Source organism: Chlorocebus sabaeus, chromosome 16, assembly GCF_047675955.1.
Source record: "Chlorocebus sabaeus isolate Y175 chromosome 16, mChlSab1.0.hap1, whole genome shotgun sequence".
Taxonomy (NCBI): Eukaryota; Metazoa; Chordata; class Mammalia; order Primates; family Cercopithecidae; genus Chlorocebus; species Chlorocebus sabaeus.
In genome coordinates, this window is record NC_132919.1 from 68,777,704 (window position 1) to 68,805,656 (window position 27,953).

The following is a 27,953-nucleotide window of genomic DNA, read 5'->3' on the forward strand; positions in this document are numbered from 1 at the left end:
CTCTGTCTGTTTCCTTATTGTACTTACTCCTCCTGGTGGCAAGCCTTTTCTCCCTCTAGTAACCAAGCTAGGGTAGTTCCTTTTGCCCAGATTTGTGCTCTGATTTCTTTTTTTTTTTTTTTTTTTTTTGAGGCGGAGTCTCGCTCTGTCGCCCAGGCTGGGGTGCAGTGGCCAGATCTCGGCTCACTGCAAGCTCCGCCTCCCGGGTTCCCGCCATTCTCCTGCCTCAGCCTCCTGAGTAGCTGGGACTACAGGCGCCCGCCACCTCGCCCGGCTAGTTTTTTGTATTTTTTAGTAGAGATGGGGTTTCACCGTGTTAGCCAGGATGGTCTCGATCTCCTGACCTCATGATCCGCCCATCTCGGCCTCCCAAAGTGCTGGGATTACAGGCTTGAGCCACCGCGCCCGGCCTGTGCTCTGATTTCTTACAGCTAATTCTGTCATCTCTAGAACCAGCCACTTCAGCTTCCTGTACACTCTAGAAATCTCTTTATACTTTTTTTTTTTTCCCCCAAGATGGAGTCTTGCTCTGTTGCCCAGGCTGGAGTGCAGCGGCATGATCTCAGCTCACTGCAACCTCCGCCTTCTGGATTCAAGCAATTCTCCTGCCTCAGCCTCCCAAGTAGCTGGGACTACAGATGTGCACCACCAGACTCAGCTAATTTTTGTATTTTTCACCCGAGATGGGGTTCCACCATGTTGGCCACGCTGGTCTTGAACTCCTAACCTCAAGTGATCCACCCACCTCAGCCTCCCAAAGTGCTAGGATTACATGTGTGAGCCACCACACCCGGCCCTCTTTATACTTTTAAAACTGATTGTTACTCTAGTTAAGGTCTATGTTTATTTGTCCATTCAACAGCTATTCCATTTGTCCATAAATATTTTTTGAGTGCCTAATATGTACAACTGACTATAACTTAAACAAAATAAATGCATTGCCTACAGACTTTGCTCTTGAACTCATGGTAAACTATTAGGATTTACTTTAAAAGTAAACTTCATTTATTTATTTATGTTTGAGATAAAGTCTTGCTTTCTTGCCCAGGCTGGAATACAGTGGTACATTCATTATTCACTGGAGCCTTGACATCCTGGGCTCAAGTAATCCTCCTGCCTCAGCCTCCTGGGTAGCTAGGACTACACTGCACCTGACTAAGTTAAAAAATATTTTTGTAGGCTGGACACAGTGGCTCACGCTTGTAATCCCAGCACTTTGGGAGGCTGAGGTGGGTGGATCACCTGAGGTTGGGAGTTTGAGACCAGCCCGACCAACATGGAGAAACCCTGTCTCTACTAAAAATACAAAATTAGCCAGGCATGGTGGCTCATGCCTGTAATCCCAGCTGCTCCAGAGGCTGAGACAGGAGAATGGCTTGAACCCGGGAGGCGGAGGTTGCTGTGAGCCGAGATCACGCCATTGCACTCCAGCCAGGGCAACAAGAGTGAAACTCCATCTCAAAAAAATCCCATATATAATATGTTTTTTATATATAATATATGTTATATATGTGTTATATGTTATATAATATATATAACATAATATATATAAAGCATGTTATATATAATATATGTATATTTTTTGTAAAGATATAATCTTGCTATGTTGCCCAGGCTGCTCTCGAACTCCTGGCCTTAAGCCTCCTGCCTCAGTCTCCCAAAATGCTGGGATTATAGGCCTGAGCTACCTTCCCTGGCCCCATACTGCATTACAAATACTATAATACCTATAATTTATTTTATACTACATAGTTCTAAGGTATAATTATATAATATACAAAACAATATATAACATGGAACATGAACATATATAGTATGTATTATTTATATGCAGTATATTATTAAAACTTAATCATAATTAGCAAATGTGATATATGTGTGTGTGTGTACACAACTGGAATCATACCATCCGTATCTTGCACTGTGCCCTTTTTCATTTAATATATATTGGAGATCTTTACAAGTCAGAACATATAGATCTAAACTCATTTTTTTTCATGCCTACATGGTATTCCATTGAATGTATTTTTCATAATTTCACAGGTTCCTTATTGAGGGACACATAGGCTGTTAGTCTTTTACCATTTTAGGTCGTTAGTCTTTTACCATTTTCTTTCTTTTTCTTTTTTTTTTGAGACAAAGTCTCACTCTTGTCCCCCGCAGGCTGGAGTGCGATGGCGCGATCTTGGCTCACTGCAACCTCTGCATCCCGGGTTCAAACGATTCTCCTGTCTTGGTCCCCCTAGTAGCTGAGATTACAGCACCTGCCACCACGCCCGGCTAATTTTTGTATTTTTAGTAGAGACGGGGTTTTACCATGTTGGCCAGGCTGGTCTAGAACTCCTGACCTCAGGTGATCCACCTGCCTTGGCCTCCCAAAGTGCTGGGATCACAGGCATGAGCCACCACGACCAATTTGACCAACGGTCTTTTACCATTTTCAAACAATGTTGCCATCAACATTTAAAAATGTGGATCTTCACGTATTTTTGCCAGAATATCTGTAGGGTACATTTCTAGAAGTAGAATTGCTAAGTCAAAGAGTAGATAAAATACATTTAAACATTTTGATAGCTGTTACCAAGTTGCTCTTTGATGAAATTGTACCAATTCTCACCCCTTGAACATTGAGTGTTCCGTTCTCTAAAAGGTTTCAGATATTTGACAAGATACAAATTAGTGCCTGGTTTAATTAGCTTTTTTTTTTTTTTTTTTTTTTTTTTTTTGAGATGTAGTCTCCCTCTGTCAGCCAGGCTGGAGTGCAGTATCGTGATGTCAGCTAATGGCAACCTCCGCCTCCCAGGTTCAAGCGATTCTCCTGCTTCAGCTTCCTAAGTAGCTGGGATTACAGGCGCCGGCCACCACACTGACCTAATTTTTGTATTTTTAGTAGACACAGGGTTTTGCCATGTTGGCCAGGCTGCTATCGAACTTCTGGCCTCATCTGATCCAGGCACCTTGGCCTCCCAAACTGCTGGGATTACAGATGTGAGCCACTGTGTCCAGCCCAAACTATTTTTTTAATTATATTAAATTAATTTTTTTTTGAGACAGAGTCTCGCTGAATTCGCCAGGCTGGAGTGCAGTGGCGTGATTTTGGCTCACTGCAATCTCCCCCCTCTCGGGTTAAAGTGATTCTCTCGCCTCAGCCTCTCAAGTAGCTGGGATTATATAGGCACGTGCCACCACGCCTGGCTAATGTTTTTGTATTTTTAGTAGAGACGGGATTTCTCCATGTTGGCCAGGCTGGCCAAATTGTTTACTTTTTTTTTTTTTTTTTTGAGACGGAGTCTCGCTCTGTCACCCAGGCTGGAGTGCAGTGGCTCGATCTCCACTCACTGCAAGCTCCACCTCCCAGGTTCACGCCATGCTCCTGCCTCAGCCTCCCGAGTAGCTGGGACTACAGGTGCCCGCCACCATGCCCGCTATTTTTTTGTATTTTTAGTAGAGACGGGATTTCACCATATTAGCCAGGATGGTCTCAATCTCCTAACCTCGTGATCCGCCTGCCTCGGCCTCCCAAAGTGCTGGGATTACAGGCGTGAGCCACCGTGACCAGCCTTACTTTTTTTTTTTTTTTTTTTTTTTTTAATTGAGACAGAGTCTCACTATGTCGCTCAGGCTAGAGGGCAGTGGTGCAATCTCTGCTCACTGCAACCCCGCCTCCCGGGTTCCAGCGGTTCTCCTGCGTCAGCCTCGCGAGTATCTGGGATTACATGTGCCCGCCCCCACGCCCGGCTAGTTTTTGTATTTTTAGTAGAGACAGGGTTGTTTTTTTTTTTTTTTTTTGAGACGGAGTCTCGCTCTGCTGCCCAGGCTGTAATGCAGTGGCACGATCTCAGCTCCCTGCAAGCTCCAGCTCCCAGGTTCCCGCCATTCTCCTGCCTCAGCCTCCGGAGTAGCTGGGACTACAGGCACCCGCCACCACGCCTGGCTAATTTTTTGTATTTTTAGTAGAGACGGGGTTTCACCATGTTATCTAGGATAGTCTCGATCTCCTGACCTCGTGATCCGCCTGCCTCGGCCTCCCAAAACGCTGGGATTACAGGCGTGAGCCACTGTTCCCAGCCAAGGGTTTCTTTTTTTTGTTTGTTTTTTGAGACAGAGTTTTGCTCTTGTCCAGGCTGGAGTGCAATGGCGCGATCTCGGCTCAACGTAACCTCTGCCTCCTGGGTTCAAGTGATTCTCCTGTCTTGGCTTCCCAAGTAGCTGGGATTACAGGCATGCGCCACCACACCCGGCTAATTTTGTATTTTTAGTAGAGACAGGGTTTGTCCATGTTGGTCAGGCCGGTCTCAAACTCCCAACCTCAGTTGGCGGCCTCGGCCTCCCAAAGTGCTGGGATTACAGGCGTGAGCCACCACGCCCGGCCGAGAGGCAGGGTTTCGCTATGTTGGCCAGTCTAGTCTCGAACTCCAGGCCTGTGGTGATCCACCTGCCTCGACCTCCCAAAATGCCGGGATTACAGGCGTGAGCCACCTCCTCCAGCCCCTTGCTTTCTATTTCTACTGGGCAGCGCTGCTCAGTAACCATGCCAGTCCCGTACCCGCCTCTATGCAGCTGGGAATACTTACATCCCTGGGGCCCAAAGTGGCTCACTAAACCACGTGCCTTGTCCAGGCCGCGTTTATTTTGTTTGTTTTTGTTTTAGTTTGTTTGTTTTTTTCCTCCTGGTCTTGTCCTTTGTAAAGCCTTAGAACAGTTGTTAAGCAACCCAGCAAATACGCAATTCGCGTTTTCAGTAAATTTATCCAAACCGCATTCCATTCTTTATCCTCCTGCTTCTGCGCAGACACGCTCCCTTAATGACGTTTGTCCCACGTCGCTCTCCGTTCGCTCCCAGGCTTCCCTGCGCGTGCACCTTTCTCTGCGCCTGCAGGTATGGCGTTCCGGTGTCAGCGTGACAGCTATGCTCGAGAGGTACGGCGTCACGGGCAAGGCAGTTGAGACTGCCCGGCCGGCAAGGCGGTTTGGGGAAGAGGGTGCCACGTGGAGGGATTCAGTCCCGGTGTGGAGAGGGCTGGGGCTGGGATCGGGGCTTATTCTCTCATTCCTTTCTCTTCAGTTCACCACCACCGTGGTCTCCTGCCGTCCCGCGGAGCTGCAGACTGAAGGGGGCAACTGCAAGAAAGTGCTGAGCGGTTTCCACGTGGTGCTGGAAGACACACTGCTTTTCCCTGAGGGCGGGGGACAGGTACCAAGCCAATCTCTTCCCAGGAAGCCCCAAATTTCTTTGTGGCAGGCAGGAAATGCTCTCCTGCCTCTTTTTTCTCAGCCATAATGAATTCAGATGAGCCTTAGCTGAATTCATTTTGTTATTCATTTAATAAGTATTTATCAGCAAATGCTTATCTAGACTTAACATATGCTAGATATTATTCCAGGCTGTAAGGATAACCGGTGAACAACACGGTGCCTTTATATACATGGAATGTTTATTGAAGACAACTGTGCGTGCTAGGTATAATAAGTAATAAATAAAAACCAAGTAAAGGGAAAGAGAGTGATGGGTTACTTGTCTAGATGAAGGGTAATTTACTTCAGTAGAGACCTAAACGAAGTGAGGGGGGTGAGTCTTTGCAATTATCTAGTGGTGCTGGGGGCAGGGGGCGTATTCAGGCAGATAGAATAGCGGGTACAAAGGCCCCAAGGAAGGAATTAGCTTCTTGCGTTTGTTAGGGACTGAAAAAGATGTTCCTGAAGGAGTTCAGGTGAGATAGACGGGTTACAGTAGTACAGCAGAGAGCATACTTATCAGTGCTGTGATGAGGACTAGGTACAGCATGAGCGCAAGTGGGGTACATTGTGAACATGGAAGAGGAGGATAACAACAACAAAGGTGGGCATTATGAGAAAGGCTTTTCTTTCTTTCTTTGTTTCTTTTTTTTTGAGACAGAATCTTGCGCTGTCCTCAAGCTGGAGCACAGTGGCACGATCTCGGCTCACTGTAGCCTCCGCCTCCTGGGTTCAAGTGATTCTCCTGCCTCAGCCTCCTGAGTAGCCTGACCAACGTGATGAAACCTTGTCTGTACTAAAAATTAACCAGGCATACTGGCAGGTGCCTGTAGTCCCAGCTACTCGGGAGGCTGAGGCATGAGAATCACTTGAATCGGGAGACTGAGGTTGCAGTGAGCTAAGATTGTGCCACTGCACTTCAGTATGGGGGACAGAGCAAGACTGCGTCTCAAAAGAAAAAAAAAAGGTGTATTAAGGTGTGTGGGCTTCATTCAGGAAACTGCAGTGAACCATGCAGGTTATTTTCTTTCTTTTTTATTTTTAAGAGATAGGGTCTTACTATATCACACAGGCTGGAGTGCAGTGGCCTGATCCTAGCTCGCTGCAGCCTGGAACTCCCAGACTCAAGCAATCCTCCTGTTTTAGCCTCTCCAGTAGTGGGGACTACAGGTGCACAACCAACATGCTTGGCTGATTTTTTGTAGAGATGAGGTCTCGCTTTATTGCCCAGGCTTATCTTGAACTCCTGGCCTCAAACCATCTTCCCACCTTGGCCTCCCAAAGTGCTGGGCGTACAGGTGTGAGCCACTGCCCTGGCCTCCATGCAGGGTCTTTTTTTTTTTTTTTTTTTTTTTGAGACGGAGTCTTGGCTCTGTGCCCCAGGCTGGAGTGCAGTGGCGCTCTCTCGGCTCACTGCAAGCTCCGCCTCCCGGGTTCCCGCCATTCTCCTGCCTCAGCCTCCCGAGTAGCTGGGACTACAGGCGCCCGCCACCGCGCCCGGCTAGTTTTTTGTATTTTTTAGTAGAGATGGGGTTTCACCGTGTTAGTCAGGATGGTCTCGATCTCCTGACCTCGTGATCCGCCCGTCTCGGCCTCCCAAAGTGCTGGGATTACAGGCTTGAGCCACCGCGCCCGGCCTCCATGCAGGTTCTTAAGCAAATAAGTGACATGAGAGAACATGTTCAGCAGACTTGGTACTGAGAAAGTTCCAATTTCATGTCAGTCATTATTATGGTAGTTTTCCCAATGTGAAGATTTCCCTGATCTGCTGAAGGAAAACCTGTGACCTCAAGTATCCATAGGAGGTCTCATTTTAGGCAGCATTTATTTCAGGAAGTCTTTTTTGATTCCGCAAGACTATTAGGTCTCTTTCCTTTGAGGTTCTCTAGCATCATATACTTTTTCATGTTATGGCATGTTATAGGTCATATTGCAAGTGTCTGTTTTCCAGCCTCTGTTCTCTAGACTCTTAAGTTCCATGAGGCACCATATCTTGTTTACATTGTATTCTTGGACTGGCACAGTCTCTTGTAAGCAGTTGGCACTTGAAACTGTTTTAAATGAACTTTTTTTTTTTTTTTTTTTTAAGACAGTGTCTTGCTCTGTTGCCAGGCTGGAGTGCAGCAGTGTGATTTCGGCTCACTGCAGTCTCCGTCTGCCAGGTTCAAGCGATTCCCCTGCCTCAGTCTCCCAAGTAACTGGGACTACAGGTGTGCACCAGCATACCTGGTTAATTTTTTGTATTTTAGTAGAGATGGGGTTTCACCATGTTGGCCAGGATGGTCTCAATCTCCTGACCTTGTGACCCGCCTGCCTTGACCTTTCAAAATACTGGGATTACAGGTGTGAGCCACTGCACTCGGCCCTTTTTCTTTTCTTTTAATGAGACAGTATCTCACTCTGTCACCCAGGCTGGAGTGCAGTGGCGCAGTCATAGCACACTGCAGCCTCAACCTTTTGGGCTCAAGTGATTCTCCCACCTCAGCCTCCCAAGTAGCAGGTAGTATCATGGCCAGCTCATTTTTTATTTTTCATAGAGGTGGGGTCTCACTATGTTGTCCAGTCTGATCTTAAGCGATCCTCCTGGCTTGGCCTCACAAAGTGGTGGGATTACAGGAATAAGCCACCATGCCCAGACTAAATGAACATTTTTGAATCTAATTCTAGTAGCACTGCAAGAGGATGGAGTGAAGGAAGGGAGAAAAAATCAGATCATTTTTTATTTTTTTAGTTTTTAGTTTTTTGAGACAGAGTCTCACTCTGTCGCCCAGGCTGGAGTGCAGTGGCACGTTCTTGGCTCACTGCAAGCTCCGCCTCCCAGGTTCACGCCATTCTCCTGCCTCAGCCTCCCGAGTAGCTGGGACTATAGGCGCCTGCTACCATGCCCGGCTAATTTTTTTGTATTTTTAGTAGAGACGGGGATTCACCGTGTTAGGCAGGATGGTCTCGATCTCCTGACCTCGTGATCTGCCCGCCTCGGCCTCCCAAAGTGCTGGGATTACAGGCACGAGCCACCGCGCCTGGCCAAAATCAGATCATTTTAGAGACTACTAAAGAATCTAGACTAAGGCAATGAGAGTTGAGGGTTAAGGTTCTTCGAGTTTTACTAAAATTTTTGTTGCTATAGTTACAGTCTTTTTTTTAAATTCTGTTATTCTGAAGATCACAACACGTAGGTGTTTAGAATGAAAAGGACTGAGAATCCTCTCATGGAACAAAGTGGACTCATCTCATTTGGCATTGCTTTCTCCATCTCTCTTAGGGAGCCCAAATTCTGGGTCTGTCTCTCACCCTAGAGGGTCTTTGTACCTAGGAGTTAGGGTGAGCCCTGCCTTGCCATTGATTATGTTTACTTATTTCCATCAGCCTGATGACCGTGGTACAATCAATGACATCTCTGTGCTGAGAGTGACTCGCCGCGGGGAGCAGGCTGATCATTTCACGCAGACACCCCTGGATCCAGGAAGCCAGGTTCTGGTCCGGGTAGACTGGGAGCGGAGGTTTGACCACATGCAGCAGCATTCAGGTAAAGGCTGGGATGGGGTATATAACACCAGGGCAGTTGCCATGTATGGGGATGCCATGATGACTGAGACATAGTTTGGGTTCTCTAGGAGTTAACCTTTTGGAAGAGACAGACTATTCAGAATCAGCTGTAATTCAGGAAGGATATGCTAAATGTTATAACAGCAACATGAACAATTGAAGTAAAAGTATTAGAATAACTGCTGGATTTAGGTATTATCAGCTTCCCACTTGATATCTCCATCTGGATGTCTCACAACTTTTCAAACTCAAAATGTCCGAAATGAAACAAAAAGCCTTCCCCTCCCTCCCGGTCTTTCATTAGCATCCTGTGTGTTCACTGCAGGGCATCAGGATACACCTAGTCACTCAAGTTCTGGAAGTCGTTCCAGATACCTCTTCAGGCGTAGGTAGCCAGCCAGTCACTGAGTCCTGTTGGTTTCTTTTCTTTTTTTTTTTTTTTTTGATAGAGTTTCGCTCTGTCGCCCAGGCTGGAGTGCAGTGGCACAATCTCAGCTCACTGCAACCTTTGCCTCCTGGGTTCAAGCGATTCTCCTGCCTCAGCCTCCCGAGTAGCTGGGATTATAGGCACCCACCACCATGCCCGGCTAATTTTGTATTTTTAGTAGAGATGGTGTTTCACCATGTTGGTCGGGCTGGTCTTGAGCTCTTGACCTCAGATGATCCGCCTACCTCAGCCTCCCAAAGTGCTGGGATTATAGTTATGAGCCACCCTGCCCGGCCTGTTGGTTTGTTTTCTAAGTCTGTCCACTTCTTTCCATGGTTACTGTCATCCTAGTCCCAGCGCCTAACTGTCTTCACCCTGAACCTCTCTAACAGTTTCCTAATTGACTGCCCCACATTCACTCTGGCTCCACCCAAGTTCCGGCTACTTGGGAGGCTGAGGCAGGATAATTGCTTGAACCCAGGAGCCAGAGGTGGCAGTGAGCTGAGATGGCACCACTGCATGCCAGCCTGGGCAACAGAGCAAGACTCCATCTCAAAAAAATAAATAAAATAAATAATAATTTTTTTTTTGAGACACAGTCTTGCTCTGTTGCATAGGCTGGAGTGCAGTGGCACGGTCTTGGATCACTGCAATCTCCTTCTCCTGGGTTCAAGCGATTCTCCTGCCTCAGCCCCTTGAGTAGCTGGGATTACAGGTATGCACCACCACGTCTGGCTAATTTTTGTATTTTTAGTAGAGGTGGGGATTCACCATGTTGGCCAGGCTGGTCTTGAACTCCTGACCTTGTGATCTGCTCGCCTCAGCTTCCCAGAGTGCTGGGATTACAGGCATAAGCCACCGCATCCGTCATAAATAAATATAACTTGAAGTGGAAATGTAAACAAGAAAAATAAAAACAGGCTGAGCGCGGTGGCTCATGCCTGTAATCCCAGCACTTTGGGAGGCTGAGATGGGCGGATCACTTGAGGTCAGGAGTTTGAGACCAACCTGACCAACACGGTGAAACCCCGACTCTACTAAAAATACAAAAATTAGCCAGGTGTGGTGGCATGTGCCTGTAATCCCAGCTACTTGGGAGGCTGAGGCAGGGGAATCGCTTGAACCCGGGAGGCAAAGGTTGCAGTGAGCTGAGATCACATCACTGCACTCTAGCCTGGGCGACAGAGTGAGACTCTGTCTCAAAAAAAATAAATAAATAAAATAAATGAATAAAAACAAAAATAAATAAAAATGAATATGTAAAATGAAATAAATTTTATTTTATCTTATTTATTTGTTTGTTTATTTATTTTTTTTTTTTGAGATGGAGTCTCGCTTTATTGCCCAGACTGGAATGCAGTGGCCCGATCTCGGCTCACTGCAAGCTCCGCCTCCCGGGTTCATGCCATTCTCCTGCCTCAGCCTCCCGAGTAACTGGGACTACAGGCGCCTGCCACCATGCCCGGCTAATTTTTTGTATTTTTGGTAGAGACAGGGTTTCACCGTGTTAGCCAGGATGGTCTGGATCTCCTGACGTCGTGATGCGCCTGCCTCGGCCTCCCAAAGTTCTGGGATTACAGGCGTGAGCCACCACGTCTGGCCTTTATTTTTTATTTTTATTTGTTTTTTTTTGAGACAGTCTCACTTTGTTGCCCAGGCTGGAGTGCCATGGTGCAATCTTGGCTCACTGCAACGTCCGCCCCTGGGATTCATGCCATTCTCCTGACTCAGCCTCCTGAGTCGCTGGGATTACAGGTTCGTTCCACCACACCTGGCTAATTTTTGTATTTTTGGTAGAGATGGGATTTTACCATGTTGTTTCAGGCTGGTCTCAAACTTTTGACCTCGTGATCCACCTGCCTCGGCCTCCTAAAGTGCTGGGATTGCAGGAGTGAGCGACCGCGCCCAGCTGAAATAAATTTTAAAAAGTGAAAATATTATGTCACTCCTCTGCTTCAAGCTCTTCAGAGGCTTCCTGTAGGTCTTCATGTAAAGCCAAACTTTTTACCATGGCATACAAGCTGTATCTGGGTGGCTCTTGTCTACTGCTGAGCCTCATCTGGTGCCCCTTCACCTCTTGCTGGCTACATCCTGGCTGTGCTTGTCATCTCTGGATTCCTTTGACATACCCTACTTCTTTCTTCCTTAAGGCCTTTAGCTGTCTTGTTCCCTCTTCCTTGATAGTTAGTTCCTCCTCTTTCTCCTTTTCTTCCTCCTCTTCCTCTTCTTTCTCCTCATCGTCACTCTTATCAATCAGGGATGCTTCTGTATCTCTTATGTCAAGCCCTGTGCCTTGCTTGTGGTAAGTACTTGTTGAATGGATGAATGCTACATATTGGAACTTAAGTTCACTGGGCACAGTGGCTCACACCTGCAATCCCAGCACTGTGGGAGGCCAAGGCGGGTGGATCACTTGAGGTCAAGAGTTCAAGACCAGCCTGGCCAACATGGTCAAACCCCATCTCTACTAAAAGTAGAAAAATTAGCTGGATGCGGTGATGCACATGTGTAATCCCAGCTACTCAGGAGGCTGAGGCACGAGAATCGCTTGATCCTGGGAGGTGGAGGCTGCAGTGAGCCCCTGTACTCCAGCCTGGGCAACAAAATAGAACTGTCTCAAAAAAAAAAAAAAAAAAAGAACTTAAGTTCACGTCCAGCCCCTTACAAGTTACATTGCCATGGCAAGTTATTTGATCTCTCTAGGCTCCAGTTTCCTCATCTGTGAAATGGTATCACAAGGCCTCTTGCAGAATTCTCATTGTGATTTTCCATAAAGTATCTAAAGTGTATTACCAAGTGCTTAGAAGGTCTTCAACAAGGATAATTTCTGTGCTTTTATCATTGTGGCTCTATTTTATCATTGTGGGAGTATGTGGACTTCTCACTTTTCTCCTGTCTCTTGCTCTCTCTGCTTAGGGCAGCATCTCATCACAGCAGTTGCTGACCATCTATTTAAGCTGAAGACAACATCATGGTGAGTGGCAGGCATAAGACTAACTGTAGGCAGGCCCATCCCAGCACTGGGAGGGAGGCGGAGGTGGGAGAATTGCTTGAGCCAGGGAAATTAAGGCTGTGGTGAGCTGTGATTGCCACCAAATGGCAGCATGGGTGACAGAGCGAGCCTGTCTCAAAAAAAAAAAAAAAAAGTGGTGAGAGGGTATGCTTGTTCCAGTTTTTAGAGGAAAAACTTTCAGCTTTTCTTGTTCAGTAAGATGTGTTTTCTGTGGCCACTCTACTTCTGATAGGGAGTTAGGGAGATTTCGGAGTGCGATTGAGCTGGACACCCCCTCTATGACTGCAGAGCAAGTAGCTGCCATTGAGCAGAGCGTCAATGAAAAAATCAGAGATCGGCTGCCTGTGAATGTCCGAGAATTGAGCCTGGATGATCCTGAGGTGGAGCAGGTAAGGGTAGAGCCAGAGGGGTGGCTTCTGCAGAATGGTTCTCCAAGCGTTCCTCATCAGATTCAGACAGTCCCTCCGCTCTCCTCGAGTCCAGGTGAGAGGCCGGGGTTTGCCGGATGATCATGCTGGGCCCATTCGTGTTGTTAGCATTAAGGGCGTTGATTCCAACATGTGCTGTGGGACCCATGTGAGCAATCTCAGTGACCTTCAGGTAAGTGAGGAAGGGCTGTGGAGTGGCTGAGGGACTGGGGAGAGGGGATCACATGGGGCTGGGAGTGGGAGAGGGGGATAATCGAGGAGTCCTAAGTGAAATCTCCCCTTCACTGTTTCAGAGCTGAGGAAAAGATAGGTTTCTCCTGCCTTCAGGTTCGAGGATCTGCTGTGGTTTACGCACGCACCCGTGTGTGTGTGTGTGTGTGTGTGTTACCCCCTTGCCTCACGTAGGTCATTAAGATTCTGGGCACTGAGAAGGGGAAAAAGAACAAAACCAACCTGATATTTTTGGCTGGGAACCGGGTGCTGAAGTGGATGGAGAGAAGTCACGGAACTGAAAAAGCACTGACTGCTCTGCTTAAGTATGCGTCTTTCAGTACCTTCAGTTGCCTCCCATTGCTGAGATTTTGGACATAATCTCTTACCTCTGGGAGATAAGATGCAATCGTAAATGATAAAGTGCTTTGGATAGTTGATCAGAACCACGAAAAACAGTTAATTCCTTCGTATATTTTCTCCCAGTTGCCTAAGAGACCTCCTCAGAATATCTCCTGGTCCCTGACTGCAGGGAGGCACCATAGCAAGAAGGAAGTTACTGATTTATGTCCCCAACATCAGAAACAATTGGGAAGCTGCGCAGGTTTCCACTGACCTTTCTCTTGCAGGTGTGGAGCAGAGGATCATGTGGAAGCAGTGAAAAAGCTCCAGAACTCCACCAAGATCCTGCAGAAGGTGATTTATTCCATGGCGGGTAGAGAGGGCATGGGGCCTGCCTAGAATAGGCTCTGCAGACTTGGTCTTCTGCCGAAGCAAATGTGTAGTTTGTCAAAGTAGGAGTGAGGGGAGAATGAGGTGGAGGGAAGCTGATACTCTCTATTGTTATCCTTTCCATTTATCTACTGAGTTACCATATCCATTTCAGAATAACCTGAATCTGCTCAGAGACCTGGCTGTGCACATTGCCCATAGCCTCAGGAACAGCCCAGACTGGGGAGGTGTGGTCGTGTTACACAGGTGAGAAATTAGGAGCTGGAGACAAGGAATGGGGGCTGTGCTGGGCTTAGGGCTCAGTGTCTTCTCTATATGCAGTGTACAGTGGGAGGTGGATTGCTCACTGGTATTCTCAAGGTTGGGTAGATCCTAATATGTTACTGGCCGGGCGCAGTGGCTCATGCCTGTAATCCCAGCACTTTAGGAGGCTGAGGCGGGTGGATTACAAGGTCAGGAGTTTGAAACCAGCCTGGCCAGCGTGGTGAAACCCCTTCTCTACTAAAAGTACAAAAATTAGCCAGGCATAGTGGTACACGCCTGTAGTCCCAGCTACTTGGGAGGCTGAGGCAGGAGAATCACTTGAACCCGGGAGGCAGAGGTTGTGGTGAGCGGAGATTATGCCATAGCACTCCGGCCTGGATGGACAGAGTGAGACTCCATCTCAAAAAAATAAAAAAAAGAAATATGTTACCTACCAGGCCTCTTGGGTTTGATGTTAACATCTTTGCTGTAACTCTGTATCTTTTTTTTTTTTTAATTTTTTTTTTTCTGAGATAGAGTCTCGCTCTGTCGCCCAGGCTGGAGTGCAGTGGCCGGATCTCAGCTCACTGCAAGCTCCGCCTCTCAGGTTCACGCCATTCTCCTGCCTCAGCCTCCCGAGTAGCTGGGACTACAGGCGCCCGCCACCTCGCCTGGCTAGTTTTTTTGTATTTTTTAGTAGAGACAGGGTTTCACCATGTTAGCCAGGATGGTCTCAATCTCCTGACCTCGTGATCCGCCTGCCTCGGCCTCCCAAAGTACTGGGATTACAGGCTTGAGTCACTGTGCCCGGCCTGTTTTTTTGTTTTGTTTTGTTTTGTTTTGTTTTTTGAGATGGAGTCTTACTGTGTCTGGAGTGCAGTGGCATGATCTCGGCTCACTGTAACCTGTGCCTCCCAGCTTCAAGCAGTTCTCGTGCTTCAGCCTTCTGAGTAGCTGGGATCACAGGCATGTGCCACCACACCAGGCTAACTTTTGTATTTTTAGTAGAGATGGGGTTTCCCCATGTTGGCCAGGTTGGTTCTGAACTCCTGACCTCAAGTGATCTGCCCACCTCGGCCTCCCAAAGTGCTGGCATTATAGGTGTGAGCCATTGTGTCCAGCCTGTATCTTTCTTTAGGACTGTCCCCTACCTACTTTACTCTCTAACAGATTTCTGCTTATCCTGGTGAATCCTATTTAAGGGAGATAGAGACAAACCTGGAGGTTGAATCGAAACTGCAGAGGCTGAGAAGGGCAGCTTGCTGGCTCTCAGCCAGTACTCTCTCTTGGCTAAGGGATGTGGGACTTTATGTGTACAAATAGGCAGCAGCAAGGCCAGCTTCAGAAGGAGGGGCCAGGCTTCCTGCAGTTTCACAGCCACCACTCCAACCTGGGTCTCATGTCTGTGTCCTTTGTTGTAGGAAGGAGGGTGATTCAGAGTTCATGAATATCATTGCCAATGAGATTGGGTCAGAGGTAAGAGGAGCATGAGATTCTCTACCCCAGCCTGGATAGAGACCTAGGGAGACATAAGTGAGGGGCGCTAGTTTAGCTGAAGTCCCTCCACATGAACACATGAGGAGTAGGAAATAGCCATTCATTCAATACTGTTTTCTTAGCACTAGCTATGTGCCAAGCTCTGTTTTAGGTGTTGAGCTAGATCTATGTTATTGCTCTTTCTGGGGCTGTATGTTTATCAGCTTCTGAGCTCCTTTCATCAGAGTTCTAGCTCTTCAGAGCCATTCAGGTTTATGTGTGCTGAGGATCCAATATTAGAAATACAGGAGTGGGCTGGTCATGGTGACTCATGCATGTAATCCCAACACTTTGGGAGGCCAAGGTGGGTGGATCACTTGAGGTCAGGAGACCAGCCTAGCCAATATGGTGAAACCCCATCTCTACTAAAAATAGAAAAATCAGGCCGGGCATGGTGGCTCACGCCTGTAATCCCAGCACTTTGGGAGGCCAAGGCGGGTGGATTGCCTGAGCTCAGGAGTTTGAGGCCACCTTGGGCAACATGGTGAAACCCTATCTCTACTAAAATACAAAAATTTAGCCAGGCGTGGTGGTGTGCGCCTGTAATCCCAGCTACTCAGGAGGCTGAGGTATGAGAATCTCTTGAGCCTGGTAGGTGGAGGTTGCAGTGAGCTGAGATTGTGCCAGCAGCACTCTAGCTTGGGCTACAGTGTGAGATTCTGTCTCAAAATAAAACAAAAATTTGCTGGGTGTGGTGGTGGGTGCCTGTAGACCCAGCTACTTGGGAGGTTGAGGCAGGAGAATTGCTTGAACCTGAGAGGCTGAGGTTGCAGTGAGCTGAGATTGCACCACTGCACTCCAGCCTGGGCAACACAGAATGTCTCAAAAAAAAAAAAAAGTGAGTACAGGAGTGGGCAAGCCCCTTTGAAAGCCAACCCCATCCATTTTCCTCTTCCTCTGGCTTTACTTATTCTTCCCACTCCTGATGGTCTCTAGCCTAGAGATTTCCAGGTCTATCTTTTTGTTCGTTTGTTTGTTTCAGAGACAGAGTCTTGCTCTGTCACCCAGGCTGGAGTGCAGTGGTGTGATTATGGCTCACTGCAGTCTTGAACTCCTGGGCTCAAGCAATCCTCCCACTTCAGCCTCTTGAGTAGTTGGGACTGCAAGCATGAGCCACCATGCTCCACTATCTCTCTTGTATTTACTCCAAAACCCTTCTTTGGAATGCCTACTGTGGGTAAAGCATTGTGTATCTCTCTTTTCATAATTCTTCTGTATAGACAGAACTGATTCTCAAGGAGCTCATGTTCTAGTCTGGAGGACAAATGTGTGTGTTGACATTTATAATTTAGAATGATAGAGTGATGAATGCTAGAGGTGAAGGAGTATATTACCTGAAGGATAGGGAGGTTTCAGGGAAGGGGGCCTTGAAGACTGATTAGAGGTCATCAGACAGACAAGGGGCAGAGGCAGCCCGGCAGAGGGAAACCTGGTGGTTTAGGCAGTGGCAGGGAAAGGACATATGGTAGGGAAAAGTTTGCGAGAGTGAAACCATGAAAGGCATTTTATGCTTAGCCAGGATCAGCAGTCTTCTGCTGCCTTCTTAGTGTTTCACCTAAGTTCCCGTAGTTGCTCTCAAAAAGTTTCTTGGCCCTGGTGGGCCAGTGTGGAGGGGGATTATCATTCATCAGGAGCGTCACTTGGTGGTTTAGGGGGAAATAATCTGTTCTTAAGATTGAAGAGAGTGCAGGGTTTAGGGGGGTTGACTCTACATCCTTAAGTATCAGGGCTTATCTCCTTGTCTTACCTCCTAGGAGACCCTCCTATTCTTAACCGTGGGCGATGAGAAAGGTGCTGGACTCTTCTTACTGGCAGGGCCACCTGCGTCTGTGGAGACCCTGGGGCCCAGGTAATCCTAGGTGGACTCTCTTGGACATGTAGTAGAGCCTGTATCCTACAGATACATTCCTTTACTGACTCAAAGGACCATCACATCTGCAATCTCATTTAATTTACATCATGGGCATGTGAGGTGGGCTGAGCAGAGATAATTGTTACTACCGTCATTTCCAGTTTGACAGATGAGGGTCTTTTAGCTCCACATCTCACATGTATGTTTTTGTTTTTGTTTTTATGAAATGTGTTTGTTTTTGTTTTTTGAGATGGAGTCTCACTCTGTCGCCCAGGCTGGAGTGCAGTGGCACGATCTCAGCTCACTGCAGCCATCACCTCCTGGGTTTAGGCAATTCTCTTGCCTCAGGCATTCAAGTAACGGGGATTACAGGTGCACGCCACCACACCCTGCCAATTTTTTTGTATTTTTAGTACAGATAGAGTTTTACCATGTTGGCCAGTCTGGTCTCGAACTCCTGACCTCAAGTGATCCTCCTGCCTTGGCCTTCCAAAGTGCTGGGATTACAGGTGCTCACCCTGCTCCCTAGAGATTAACATAATTTATCTAGCCCCATTCATAGACACTGATGTTGTTTTTAGTTATTCACTCTTATGTGATCATGGTACATATATCTTTGTGCACATGTGCAAGTGTTTTTTTTGAGACGAAGTTTCACTCTTGTTGCCCAGGCTGGAGTGCAATGGCACGATCTTGGCTCACTGCAACCTCTGCCTCCCGGGTTTAAGCGATTCTCTTGTCTCAGCTTCCCGAGTAGCTGGGATTACGGCGCATACCACCACACCCAGCTAATTTTTGTATTTTTAGTAAAGATGGGGTTTCATCCTATTGGTCAGGCTGGTCTTGAAGTCCTGACCTCAGGTAGTCTACCTGCCTTGGCCTCCCAAAGTGCTGGGATTACAGGTGTGAGCCACCGCCCCCAGCCTGTGTGCAAGTGTTTTTAAGAAACATTCCTAGAAGTCATCTACTCTTCTTATCCCTCCCCCAGTCCCTGGAAAAAGACTCAGAGCTGCCCTTTTTTGTGTGTGTGACTTTTCCCTCAAAGTCTCCCTGACTATAGCTCTGTTCCCCAGGGTGGCTGAGGTCCTGGAAGGCAAAGGAGCAGGGAAGAAAGGCCGTTTTCAGGGCAAGGCCACCAAGATGAGCCGGCGGACGGAGGTGCAGGCGCTTCTCCAGGACTACATCAGCACGCAGAGTGCTAAGGAGTGAGGGCTTAGGGTACTCACCTCCTGTTTCCACAGGCATCTTTTGGTCAATAAAATAGTTTGACTTAGAATGGTTGTGATACCACTTGTATTTATGACTGATTCATACCGTATACTCCAGTGTATTTTCCTGGTTACTTTCTGTTTGTAAATAGATAATTTTCTAATTTAGTTCCTGCACTGTAATGTTTGGAAGGTGGTGGAATAATTTATACCAAACCTTGTGCTTTTGCACTCAGTCGGATAAGAAATGAACATCTGATCAGCTGAGTCCACTGCTCCCATATTTTTGTTATAATCCACAAAGATACATGGCTTTTTCCCGCCCCCACCCTCCCGCCCCGCCCTCTGAGAAGGACTCTTGCTCTGTTGCCCAAGCTAGATACAGTGGTGTGATCTCAGCTCACTGCAACCTCCGCCTCCCAGGTTCAAGGGATTCTCCTGCCTCAGCCTCCAGAGTAGCCAGGATTACAGGTATGTGCCACCATGCCTGGCTAATTTTGTTTTGTTTTGTTTTTGTTTTTGTTTGAGATGGAATCTTGCTCTGTCACCAGTCTGGAGTGCGGTGGCGTGATCTCAGCTCACTGCAACCTCCACCTCCCGGGTTCAAGCGATTCTCCTGCCTCAGCCTCCCGAGTAGCTGGGGCTACAGGCTTGCACCACCATGCCCAACTAATTTTTGTATTTTTAGTAGAGATGGGGTTTCACTGTGTTGGCTAGGATGGTCTCCACCTCTTGACCTCGTGATCCGCCTACCTCGGCCTCCCAAAGTGCTGGGATTACAGGCATGAGACACTGTGCTCGGCTGGCTTCTTAGTTTTCTTTCCATTTCTGTTGTCTACTTCAATCACAGTATCGTTGTGGAATGTTGACAGCATTGTCACCTTCTTGGGGTCAGTGCTGCAGCTGCAAGTGACACTGGCGAGTATTCTCAGGGCAAACAGGAAAAGGGTTAAAGTAAGAGATTAAGAGGGACATGTAATGATGAAAAATATAACAGTTCTAAATTTGTATGCATCTAATAACAGTCTCAAAATACATAAAGCAGACATTGACAGATCTCAAAGAAATAGACAAATCTGTAATCAACGGAAGACTTAAGCTCATCTTTCATCAGTGATAGAGCAAATGGAAACATAATACGTTTAGGAGCACAGGCTTTGAAGTTTCACAGACCTGGGTAGAAATACTGGATTTGCACATCTAGGAAAGGTGATAAAACAAAGATTCAGTTACAACTTTAGCTAGAACAAAGATGGTTAAGGCCTAGACAGTCAGGATGAAATAACAGAGGAGAAATACAAAAACTGACACCCAGGGGAGATAACCTGTGGCTGTGGCTGTGGCTGTGTTCAGCTGTTTATTCTTCCAACTCTGAAAGGAACTTTTTTTTTTTTTTTGGAGACAGTCTTGCTCTGTCACCTAGGCTGGAGTGCAGTGGCATGATTTTGGCTCACTGCAACCTCTGCTTCTTGGGTTCAAGCAGTTCTTGTGCCTCAGCCACCCAAGTAGTTGGGATTACAGGTGTGTACCACCAAAAGTTTCCTTCAACCCTGCCATTGAGTTACCCAATTTCTTTCTCCAGAATCAATCACTTAATTTTTTTTTTTTTTTTTTTTTTTTTTTTTTTTTTTTTTAGACAGAGTTTCGCTCTTGTTGCCCAGGCTGGAGTGCAGTGGCGTGGTCTTGACTCACCACAACCTCCACCTCCCGAGTTCAAGTGATTCTCCTGCCTCAGCCTCCTGAGTAGCTGGGATTACAGGCATGCACCACCATGCCCAGCTAATTTTGTATTTTTAGTAGAGATGGGGTTTTACCATGTTGGCCAGGCTGGTCTCGAACTCCTGACCTCAGGTGATCCGCCCGCTTCAGCCTCCCAAAGTGCTGGGATTACAGGCATGAGCCACTGTGCCCAGCCCTCTTGGGCCTCTTTTATAATGCACTAATTTCATTCATGAAGGCTCTGTTCCCGTGACCTAATCACCTCCCAAAGGGCCCACCTCCTGATGTCACTTAGGGGGTTAGGATTTCAACATGAATTTTTAGGGGTACACAAACATTCAGAACACAGCAGGTGCAACAAAAAGAACAGTGACCTGGGAGGCCACTCTTGCTCACCACCACTCAGGTGGGTTCTGGTCACTTAGACCTAGAACGACCATATAATTTTAATATCCAAAGTTAGGCAAACCTCATGCCAGAACAATAGTCATAAACTCAGACTGTGTTAAGGTAGCCTGGATGTCTGGTCTCCCTGCTGAAACTCCCTGAGCTTCAGTTTCTTGACCTGAAAATGGGGACATGAACTGAGTGTCCTAAGAAGGAAGAAACCTTGTGAAATAAGAAAAGGCATAAACACTTGAGCAAATTATGTGAAAATGGTAATTGGTTGTATAAAGAAAATAAAGCAGCAGTTTTTGAACTGGTGATGTCATTCTTTCCTGTCACTGGGGCCCTAATCCAATGCCCCAGGGAGAAGGGGAGAAGAACAGAGTGTGTTCAGGGGAAGGGGTGGATTGTCTTTTATGAGGTTCACCAGGAAATAAAATGAGTTCATTTATTGGAATAATGGAGTTTTAGGCACACACACACAGATTATATATTCTGGAATATTGCTATAACCCATTTTACGGCACAGAAATAGTAAGGGGGACTCCTGGGCTTCTAAGGTAATTTTTTTACGCACATACCCATAAATTGCTGAAGACAGCTGCTGTAGCTTCCAGCAGTGTGATGCATGTAGGTACCGGAACAGATGTTAGTATGAAAGATGAAAGGTATCAGGTGAAAGAAACCCAGAGCAGTAGACAGACTGAATTCAGGGCCAGGCACAGTGGCTCATGCCTATAATCCCAGCATTTTGGGAGGCTGAGTCCGGTGGATCACCTGAAGTTGGGAGTTCGAGACCAGCCTGACCAACGTGGAGAAACCCACCTCTTTTAAAAATATAAAAGGGGCAATCCCATCTACTCTGGAGGCTGAGGCAGGAGAATTGCTTGAACCCAGGAGGCAGAGGTTGCAGTGAGCCAAGATCACACCATTGCACTCCAGCCTAGGCAACAAGAGCAAAGCTCCGTCTCAAAAAAAAAAAAAAAAAGCCAAAAACCAACAACAACAACAACAACAAAACACAGACTGAATTCAGGAAGGCATTGTGCCAGTGTCCTGTGCTCCACCCTGCCTTGGAGTCCTGAGTGGAAACCAGTGAGTCGGCCAAGCTATGCTAGAATGCCAGGTCTTTCCCTGAATGAGAACTTAAATAAACTCCAGGGCCCCACCTGGTACCAACGGGAAAACAGACAGTGTTTGCCCTAATGAAAAAAATCTTTTTCAGAAAGTGTCTGTGTCTCCCATTCCTTTCCTGAATTTGATCCAAACTATGACTAAAGTGTTCTCAACAGAGGGCAAGTAGGGATGTTTGGGAACGAGTGATGGAGGAATTTCCTTTTCTCTAGAAAGGTCTGTATCTTCTGTGCAAAATACTACAGGCAGCGTGCCAGGCTCCAAACTAAGGAACAAGCAGGACTTAGTTAACTGACCTGGAGTTGTGTCTGAGCAGAAGAGGCTCTCACAGGGACAGCTTTCTCTCTCTCTTGCTGAGCGATAAACTCCCTGCAGAAGTGACCTGTGGCAGAGGCCTGTTAGTAAATATCCCCGTTTATTTTAAAACACCAACCTCAAAGCCAAGAGTTTGGAAGAGAGAGAGGGGTTGAGGAGTTGTTGGTCAAAGGATACACACTATTAGAAAGAATACGTTTTTTGATTTTTTTTTTTTTTTTTGTCTGCTTGTGGGCTTGTTTGCTTTTTTTTTTTTTTTTTTTTTTTTTTTTTTTGAGACAAAGTCTTACTCTGTTTCCTGGGCTAGAGTGCTAGAGTGCAGTGGAAATCTTATCTCATTGCAACCTTGACTTTCCTGGGCTCAAGCGATCCTCCCACTTCAGCCTCCTGAGTAACTGGGACTACAGGTGCACACCACCACACCTGGCTACTTTTTTTCTACTTTTATAGAGAAAGGGTCTTGCCATGTTGCCCAGGCTGGTCTTGAACTTGAGCTCAAGTGATCTTCCTGCCTTGGCCTCCTGAAGTTCTGGGATTACAGGCCTGAGCCACCTTGGTTGGCCAAGATAGGAGCAATAAATTTAAGATAACTGTAGTATTACACAATGACTATAGGTGTTTAATAACAATGTATTAGGCCAGGCGTGGTGGCTCATGCCTGTAATCCCAGCACTTTGAGAGGCTGAGGCAGGCGGATCACTTGAGGTCAGGAGTTCACGACCAGCCTAGTCAACATGGTGAAACCCCATCTCTACTAAAAATACAAAAGTTAGTTGAGTGTGGTGGCACACACCTGTAGTCCCAGCTACTCGGGAGGCTGAGGCAGGAGAATCACTTGAACCCAGGAAGCAGAGGTTGTTGAGCCTAGATTGCGCCACTGCCCTCTAGCCTGGGCGACAGAGCAAGACTCAATCTCAAAAAAACAAAACCACCAAAAACTAATGTATTGCATTCTTGAAAACTGCAAAGACAGTAGTGTTTTTTGTTGTTGTTGTTGTTGTTTGAGATGGAGTTTTGCTCTTGCTGCCCAGGCTGGGGTGCAGTGGTGTGATCTCAGCTCATGGCAACTTCTTTCGCCTGGGTTCAAGCAATTCTCCTGCCTCAGGCTCCCGAGTAGTTGGGATCACAGTCACCCATCACCACGCCCAGCTAATTTTTGTATTTTTAGTAAAGACAGGGTTTCACCATGTTCACCAGACTGGTCTCGAACTCCTGACTTCAGGTGATCCACCTGCCTCAGCCTCCCAAAGTGTTGGGTTTACATGCGTGAGCCACCACTCCCGCCCTAAGAGAATAGATTTTAAGTGTTCTCACCAAAATAAATGATAGGATTGTGAGGTAATGCATATGTTAATTAGCTAGATTGAGCCATCCCACAATGTATACATATTTCAGAACTTCATGTACATGATAAATATATACAATTTTTTTTTGTTTTGAGACATAGTCTCACTCTGTTGCCCAGGCTGGAGTGCAGTGGTGTAATCTCGGCTCACTGCAGCCTCCGCATCCCTTCAAGCGATTCTCCTGCCTCAGCCTATTGAGTAGATGGGATTACAGGCGCCCGCCACCACGCCCAGCTAATTTTTATATTTTTAGTAGAGACAGGGTTTCAGCATGATGGCCAGGCTGGTCTTGAACTCCTGACCTCAGGTGATCCGCCCACCTTGGCCTCCCAAAGTGCTGGGATTACAGGCATGAGCCATCGTGCCTGGCCTACAATTTTATATGTATCAATTAAAATTAATTAGTTAATTATTTATTTTTATTTTTTTTTGAGACGGAGTCTCGCTCTGTCGCCCAGGCTGGAGTGCATTGGCAGATCTCAGCTCACTGCAAGCTCTGACTCCCAGGTTTACGCCATTCTCCTGCCTCAGCCTCCCGAGTAGCTGGGACTACAGGTGCCTGCCACCACACCCAGCTAGTTTTCTGTATTTTTTTAGTAGAGACGGGGTTTCACCGTGTTAGCCAGGATGGTCTCGATCTCCTGACCTCGTGATCCACCTGTCTCGGCCTCCCAAAGTGCTGGGATTACAGGCTTGAGCCACCGTGCCCGGCTTAATTAATTATTTAAAAGGCCAAGTGTTTAAGAAAAGAAGGGAGGAATCAACATTTTCTTCTGTGAAAATTCAAGTTCTCCCTTTCATAATACATAACTTGTGTTGACTTGTGCATATGATACATAATCACAGAATTCATTTGTTTATATGACAGATGTTTATTGAGAGTGTAGTGTGTGCCAAGCATTGTACCCAGCACTGGGGCCACAATGGTGAGTAATCTGGGTGTGGTCCCTGTTACAGCATTTACAGCTGTGGAGAAGGAAGATAAGAAAGAAACAATCAAATACATGTAAAATTATAAATTCTGTTGAATCTGAGAGGAAGAGAGCAAGTAAACTAATAGAGAATAATGGGAGGAAGAGGGTAGGAGAGGGTAGTGGTGGTGTCAAAGGAAGCTGGGGGAGGATTTAAGTTTTCTCATAATTTCCAGCATCCAGGCCATCTGAAATAAAGCCAACATTAATAGACAACACAGTTTTTGTTTTTTGAGATGGAGTCTCGCTCTTTCACCCAACCTGGAGTGAAGTGGCACAATCTCAGCTCACTGCAACCTCTGCCTCCCGGGTTCAGTGATTCTCCTGGCTCAGCCTCCCAAGTAGCTGGGACTACAGGTGCGCACCACCACACCCAGCTGATTTTTTGTATTTTTAGTAGAGACAGGGTTTCACTGTATTAGCCAGGATGGTCTCAGTCTCCTGACCTCAGGATCCACCTGCCTCGGCCTCCCAAAGTGCTGGGATTACAGGCGTGAGCCACTGCACTCAGCCGACAACACAGTTTTTAGACAAGTGTGAGACAAAGTAGCAAACATAAGCCACCTTTGCCCATTTCTGCTTGCCAGCATAATTTTCCAAAGCTTCTGACTCTGTGAAGACCTGCAGCTCTCCAGAAAGACGCTTTGAAGACAACAAAACAGAACACACAGCCCCCACGTCTCTTGTCCTCTTGCCTGAGTCACTGCATTCCTTAAAAGATGAATGACCCCCAGCCTGGGCAACATGGTGAAACCTTGTCCCTACAAAAAAAATACAACAATTAGCTGGGCGTGATGGTGTGCACCTGTAGTCTCAGTCTCAGTTATTCGGAAGGCTGAGGTGGGAGGATCACCTGAACCTGGGAGGTCGAGGCTGCAGTGAGCCATGACTGTGCTACTGCATGCCAGCCTGGGTGATGGAGTGAGACCCTGTCTCAAAAAAAAAAAAAAAAAAAAATGGCCTTAATCCCTCACTTCTCCTACACATAAAATGACATCTGACGGGGTTAGTGATGATACCTCTGTGATCCAGGACCAGATGTACTCTGACACACAAACCTTGCTGTGATTCTGCTTTCATGTAATTCTGAGCAAGTCAGATGGGATTTTGCATATACAGAACCTCCACCCCTGTATATAAGCAGGGGTCTGAAACACTGGGCCAGAGCCTGCTCCTAGGCTAGAGGCCTCAATCTATAGTCCTTAGTAAGACTTCTGAATAAAGTTAACTTTAATTCTTTAAAACCTTGATATTTTTCTTTACTTGACAGAAGTCTGCTGGTTTCCCTTCCAATCACATGGCCATGCCTAAGCATCCCTCTTTTTTTTTTTTTTTTTTTTTTTTTTGAGACAGGGTATCCCTGTGTCACCCAGGCTGGAGTACAGTGTACAGTGGTGTGATCGTGGCTCACTGCAGCCTTGACCTCCTGGGCTCAAGCAATTCTTCCACCTCAGCTGCCTGAGTAGTTGGGACTACAGGCATATGCCACCATATTTGCCTAATTTTTAAAATTTTTGTAGAGACAGGGGTCTCACTATGTTGCCCAAGCTGGTCTAGAACTATGTTCAAGTAATCCTCCTGCTTCAGTCTCCCAAAGTGCTGAGATTATGGCCGGGTGTAGTGGTTCACACCTGTAATCCCAGCACTTTGGGAGGCTGAGGCAGGAGGATCGCTTGAGGTCAGGAGTTCAAGACCAGCCTGGCCAACATAGTGAAACCCCGTTTCTACTAAAAATACAAAAATTAGCTGGGCAAGGTGGTGTGCACCTGTAGTCCCAGCTACTCGAGAGGATGAGGCAGGAGAATCGTTTGAACCTGGGAGGTGGAGGTTGCAGTGAGCCAAGATAATGCCATTGCACTCCAGCCTGGGTGACAGAGTGAGACTCCATCTCAAACAAATAAACCCAAAGTGCTGAGATTACAGGCATGAGCCACTGCACCCAGCCTTCAGCCTTTTCTCTTTTTTTTTTTTTTTTTTGAGACAGAGTCTTGCTCTGTTGCCCAGGCTGGAGTGCAGTGATGCCATCTCGGCTCACCACAACTTCCGCCTCCCGGGTTCAAGCAATTCTCCTGCCTCAGCCTCCTGAGTAGTTGGGACTACAGGTGTGCACTACCATGCCCGGCTAACTTTTGTATTTTTAGTACAGATGGGGTTTCACTATGTTGGCCAGGCTGGAATCGAACTCCTGACCTCGTGATCTGCCTGCCTTGGCCTCCCAAAGTGCTGAGATTGCAGGTGTGAGTCACTGCGCCCATCCTAGCCTTTTCTTTATAGAAATTCTAGAACTGTGAATTGTCTGCCAGTCACAGAAGATGACCATTGTCTTGGGGTTACTGGATTCATCAATGAATGATACATATGTTGGGCACCTTTTATGTGGCAGTTACAGAGAAGCAAAGAATAAGACTGACATGAAACTTGCTTGTGTCACTTTACACTCCAGGAGCCTCTTCCATCACTGCTAAACCATTTCTTCTGACCCCATGAGGCCAACTTTTCTTCCCTTTAGCAGAAAGTAAACCCTTTGTTAGACCTCAGCAGAAGATGGTGACCAAGGCATAACAGCCTGAAAGAGACCTCATGAAGACAAACAAGAAGATATTATTGATAAAATCTCTGTCAAGGCCAGGCGCAGTGGCTCACGCCTGTAATCCCAGCACTTCGGGAGGCCGAGGCAGGCAGATCCCCCCCTGAGGTCAGGAGTTCAAGACTAGCCTGGTCAACATGGCGAAACCTCGTCTCTACTAAAAATACAAAATTTAGCTGGTGTGGTGGCGGGCGCCTATAATCTCAGCTACCTGGGAGGCTGAGGCTGAAGAATCGCTTGAACCCAGGAGGCAGAGGTTGCAGTGAGCCAAGATCACGCCACTGCACTCCTACTCTTGGGCAACAAGAGCGAAGCTCCATCTTGAAACGAAACAAAACAAAACAAAACAAAATAAAACAAAACACCTCTGTCAGTTGCAATTCTAAATAGTGAAAAGCCGACTTCAAACCACTGTATAATTTTTATTATTGTTCAGCATCATTTAATTATTGGTTGGCATTAAACCAACACTTATATAGTTCTCCCAGGCATTGTTGTGAGCACATTACAAAAATTAACTCATTTAATCGTCATAACAACCCCCATGAAATAGGTCTTTTTTTATTTTTATGTTTATTTTTATTTTTTGAGACAGAGTCTCACTGTGTCGCCCAGGCTGGAGTGCTGTGGTGCGATCTCGGCTCACTGCAAGCTCCACTTCCCAGGTTCACGTCATTCTCCTGCCTCAGCCTCCCAAGTATCTGGGAATACAGGCGCTCGCCACCATGCCCAGCTAATTTTTTGTTTTTTAGTAGAGACAGGGTTTCACCTGTTAGCCAGGATGGTCTTGATCACCTGACTTCATGATCCACCCTCCTTGGCCTCCCAAAGAGATGGGATTACAGGCGTGAGCCACTGCACCTGGCCGAAATAGGTCTTAATGTCATCCCCATTTCACAACTGAGGATACTGAGACACCAAGAGAAGGAGTTTGCCTAAAGTCACTCAGTAAATGGAAGGGCACATCTTTGAACTAGCAACCTGGCTCCCGAGTCCACTCACCTAACCCCTGTGCGCCGTGGCCTCTCAGTAGTATGTCTAACGTACTTAAAAAGAGCACACAC

General features: G+C 46.8%; 1 protein-coding gene across 3 annotated transcripts; it reads left to right on the top strand.

Moving 5' to 3' along the window:
- The first annotated feature begins 4,822 nt into the window (after positions 1-4,822).
- Positions 4,823-18,498, top strand: AARSD1 (alanyl-tRNA synthetase domain containing 1). 3 transcript variants are annotated; one of them, XM_008012553.3, is made up of 12 exons: positions 4,823-4,920; positions 5,066-5,194; positions 8,602-8,761; positions 12,125-12,182; positions 12,454-12,610; positions 12,705-12,821; positions 13,055-13,185; positions 13,489-13,555; positions 13,746-13,837; positions 15,256-15,310; positions 17,125-17,219; positions 18,296-18,498. In XM_008012553.3, the coding sequence occupies exons 1-12, from the start codon at positions 4,882-4,884 to the stop codon at positions 18,429-18,431; spliced, it is 1,236 nt and encodes a 411-aa protein (XP_008010744.1). In that variant the 5' UTR covers positions 4,823-4,881; the 3' UTR covers positions 18,432-18,498. The 3 variants fall into 3 exon arrangements, with proteins under 3 accessions (XP_008010744.1, XP_008010748.1, XP_008010747.1); XM_008012557.3 differs by lacking the exon at positions 17,125-17,219; XM_008012556.3 differs by lacking the exons at positions 15,256-15,310; positions 17,125-17,219.
- Positions 18,499-27,953: the final 9,455 nt, after the last annotated feature.

Excerpts from the sequence above, each read along its gene's own strand:
- AARSD1 (XM_008012553.3), top strand. The coding sequence starts at position 4,882 with ATGGCGTTCCGGTGTCAGCGTGACAGCTATGCTCGAGAG. Across the intron at positions 15,311-17,124 it reads CCAATGAGATTGGGTCAGAG|GAGACCCTCCTATTCTTAAC; the intron begins GTAAGAGGAGCA and ends CTTACCTCCTAG. Across the intron at positions 17,220-18,295 it reads GTGGAGACCCTGGGGCCCAG|GGTGGCTGAGGTCCTGGAAG; the intron begins GTAATCCTAGGT and ends TCTGTTCCCCAG.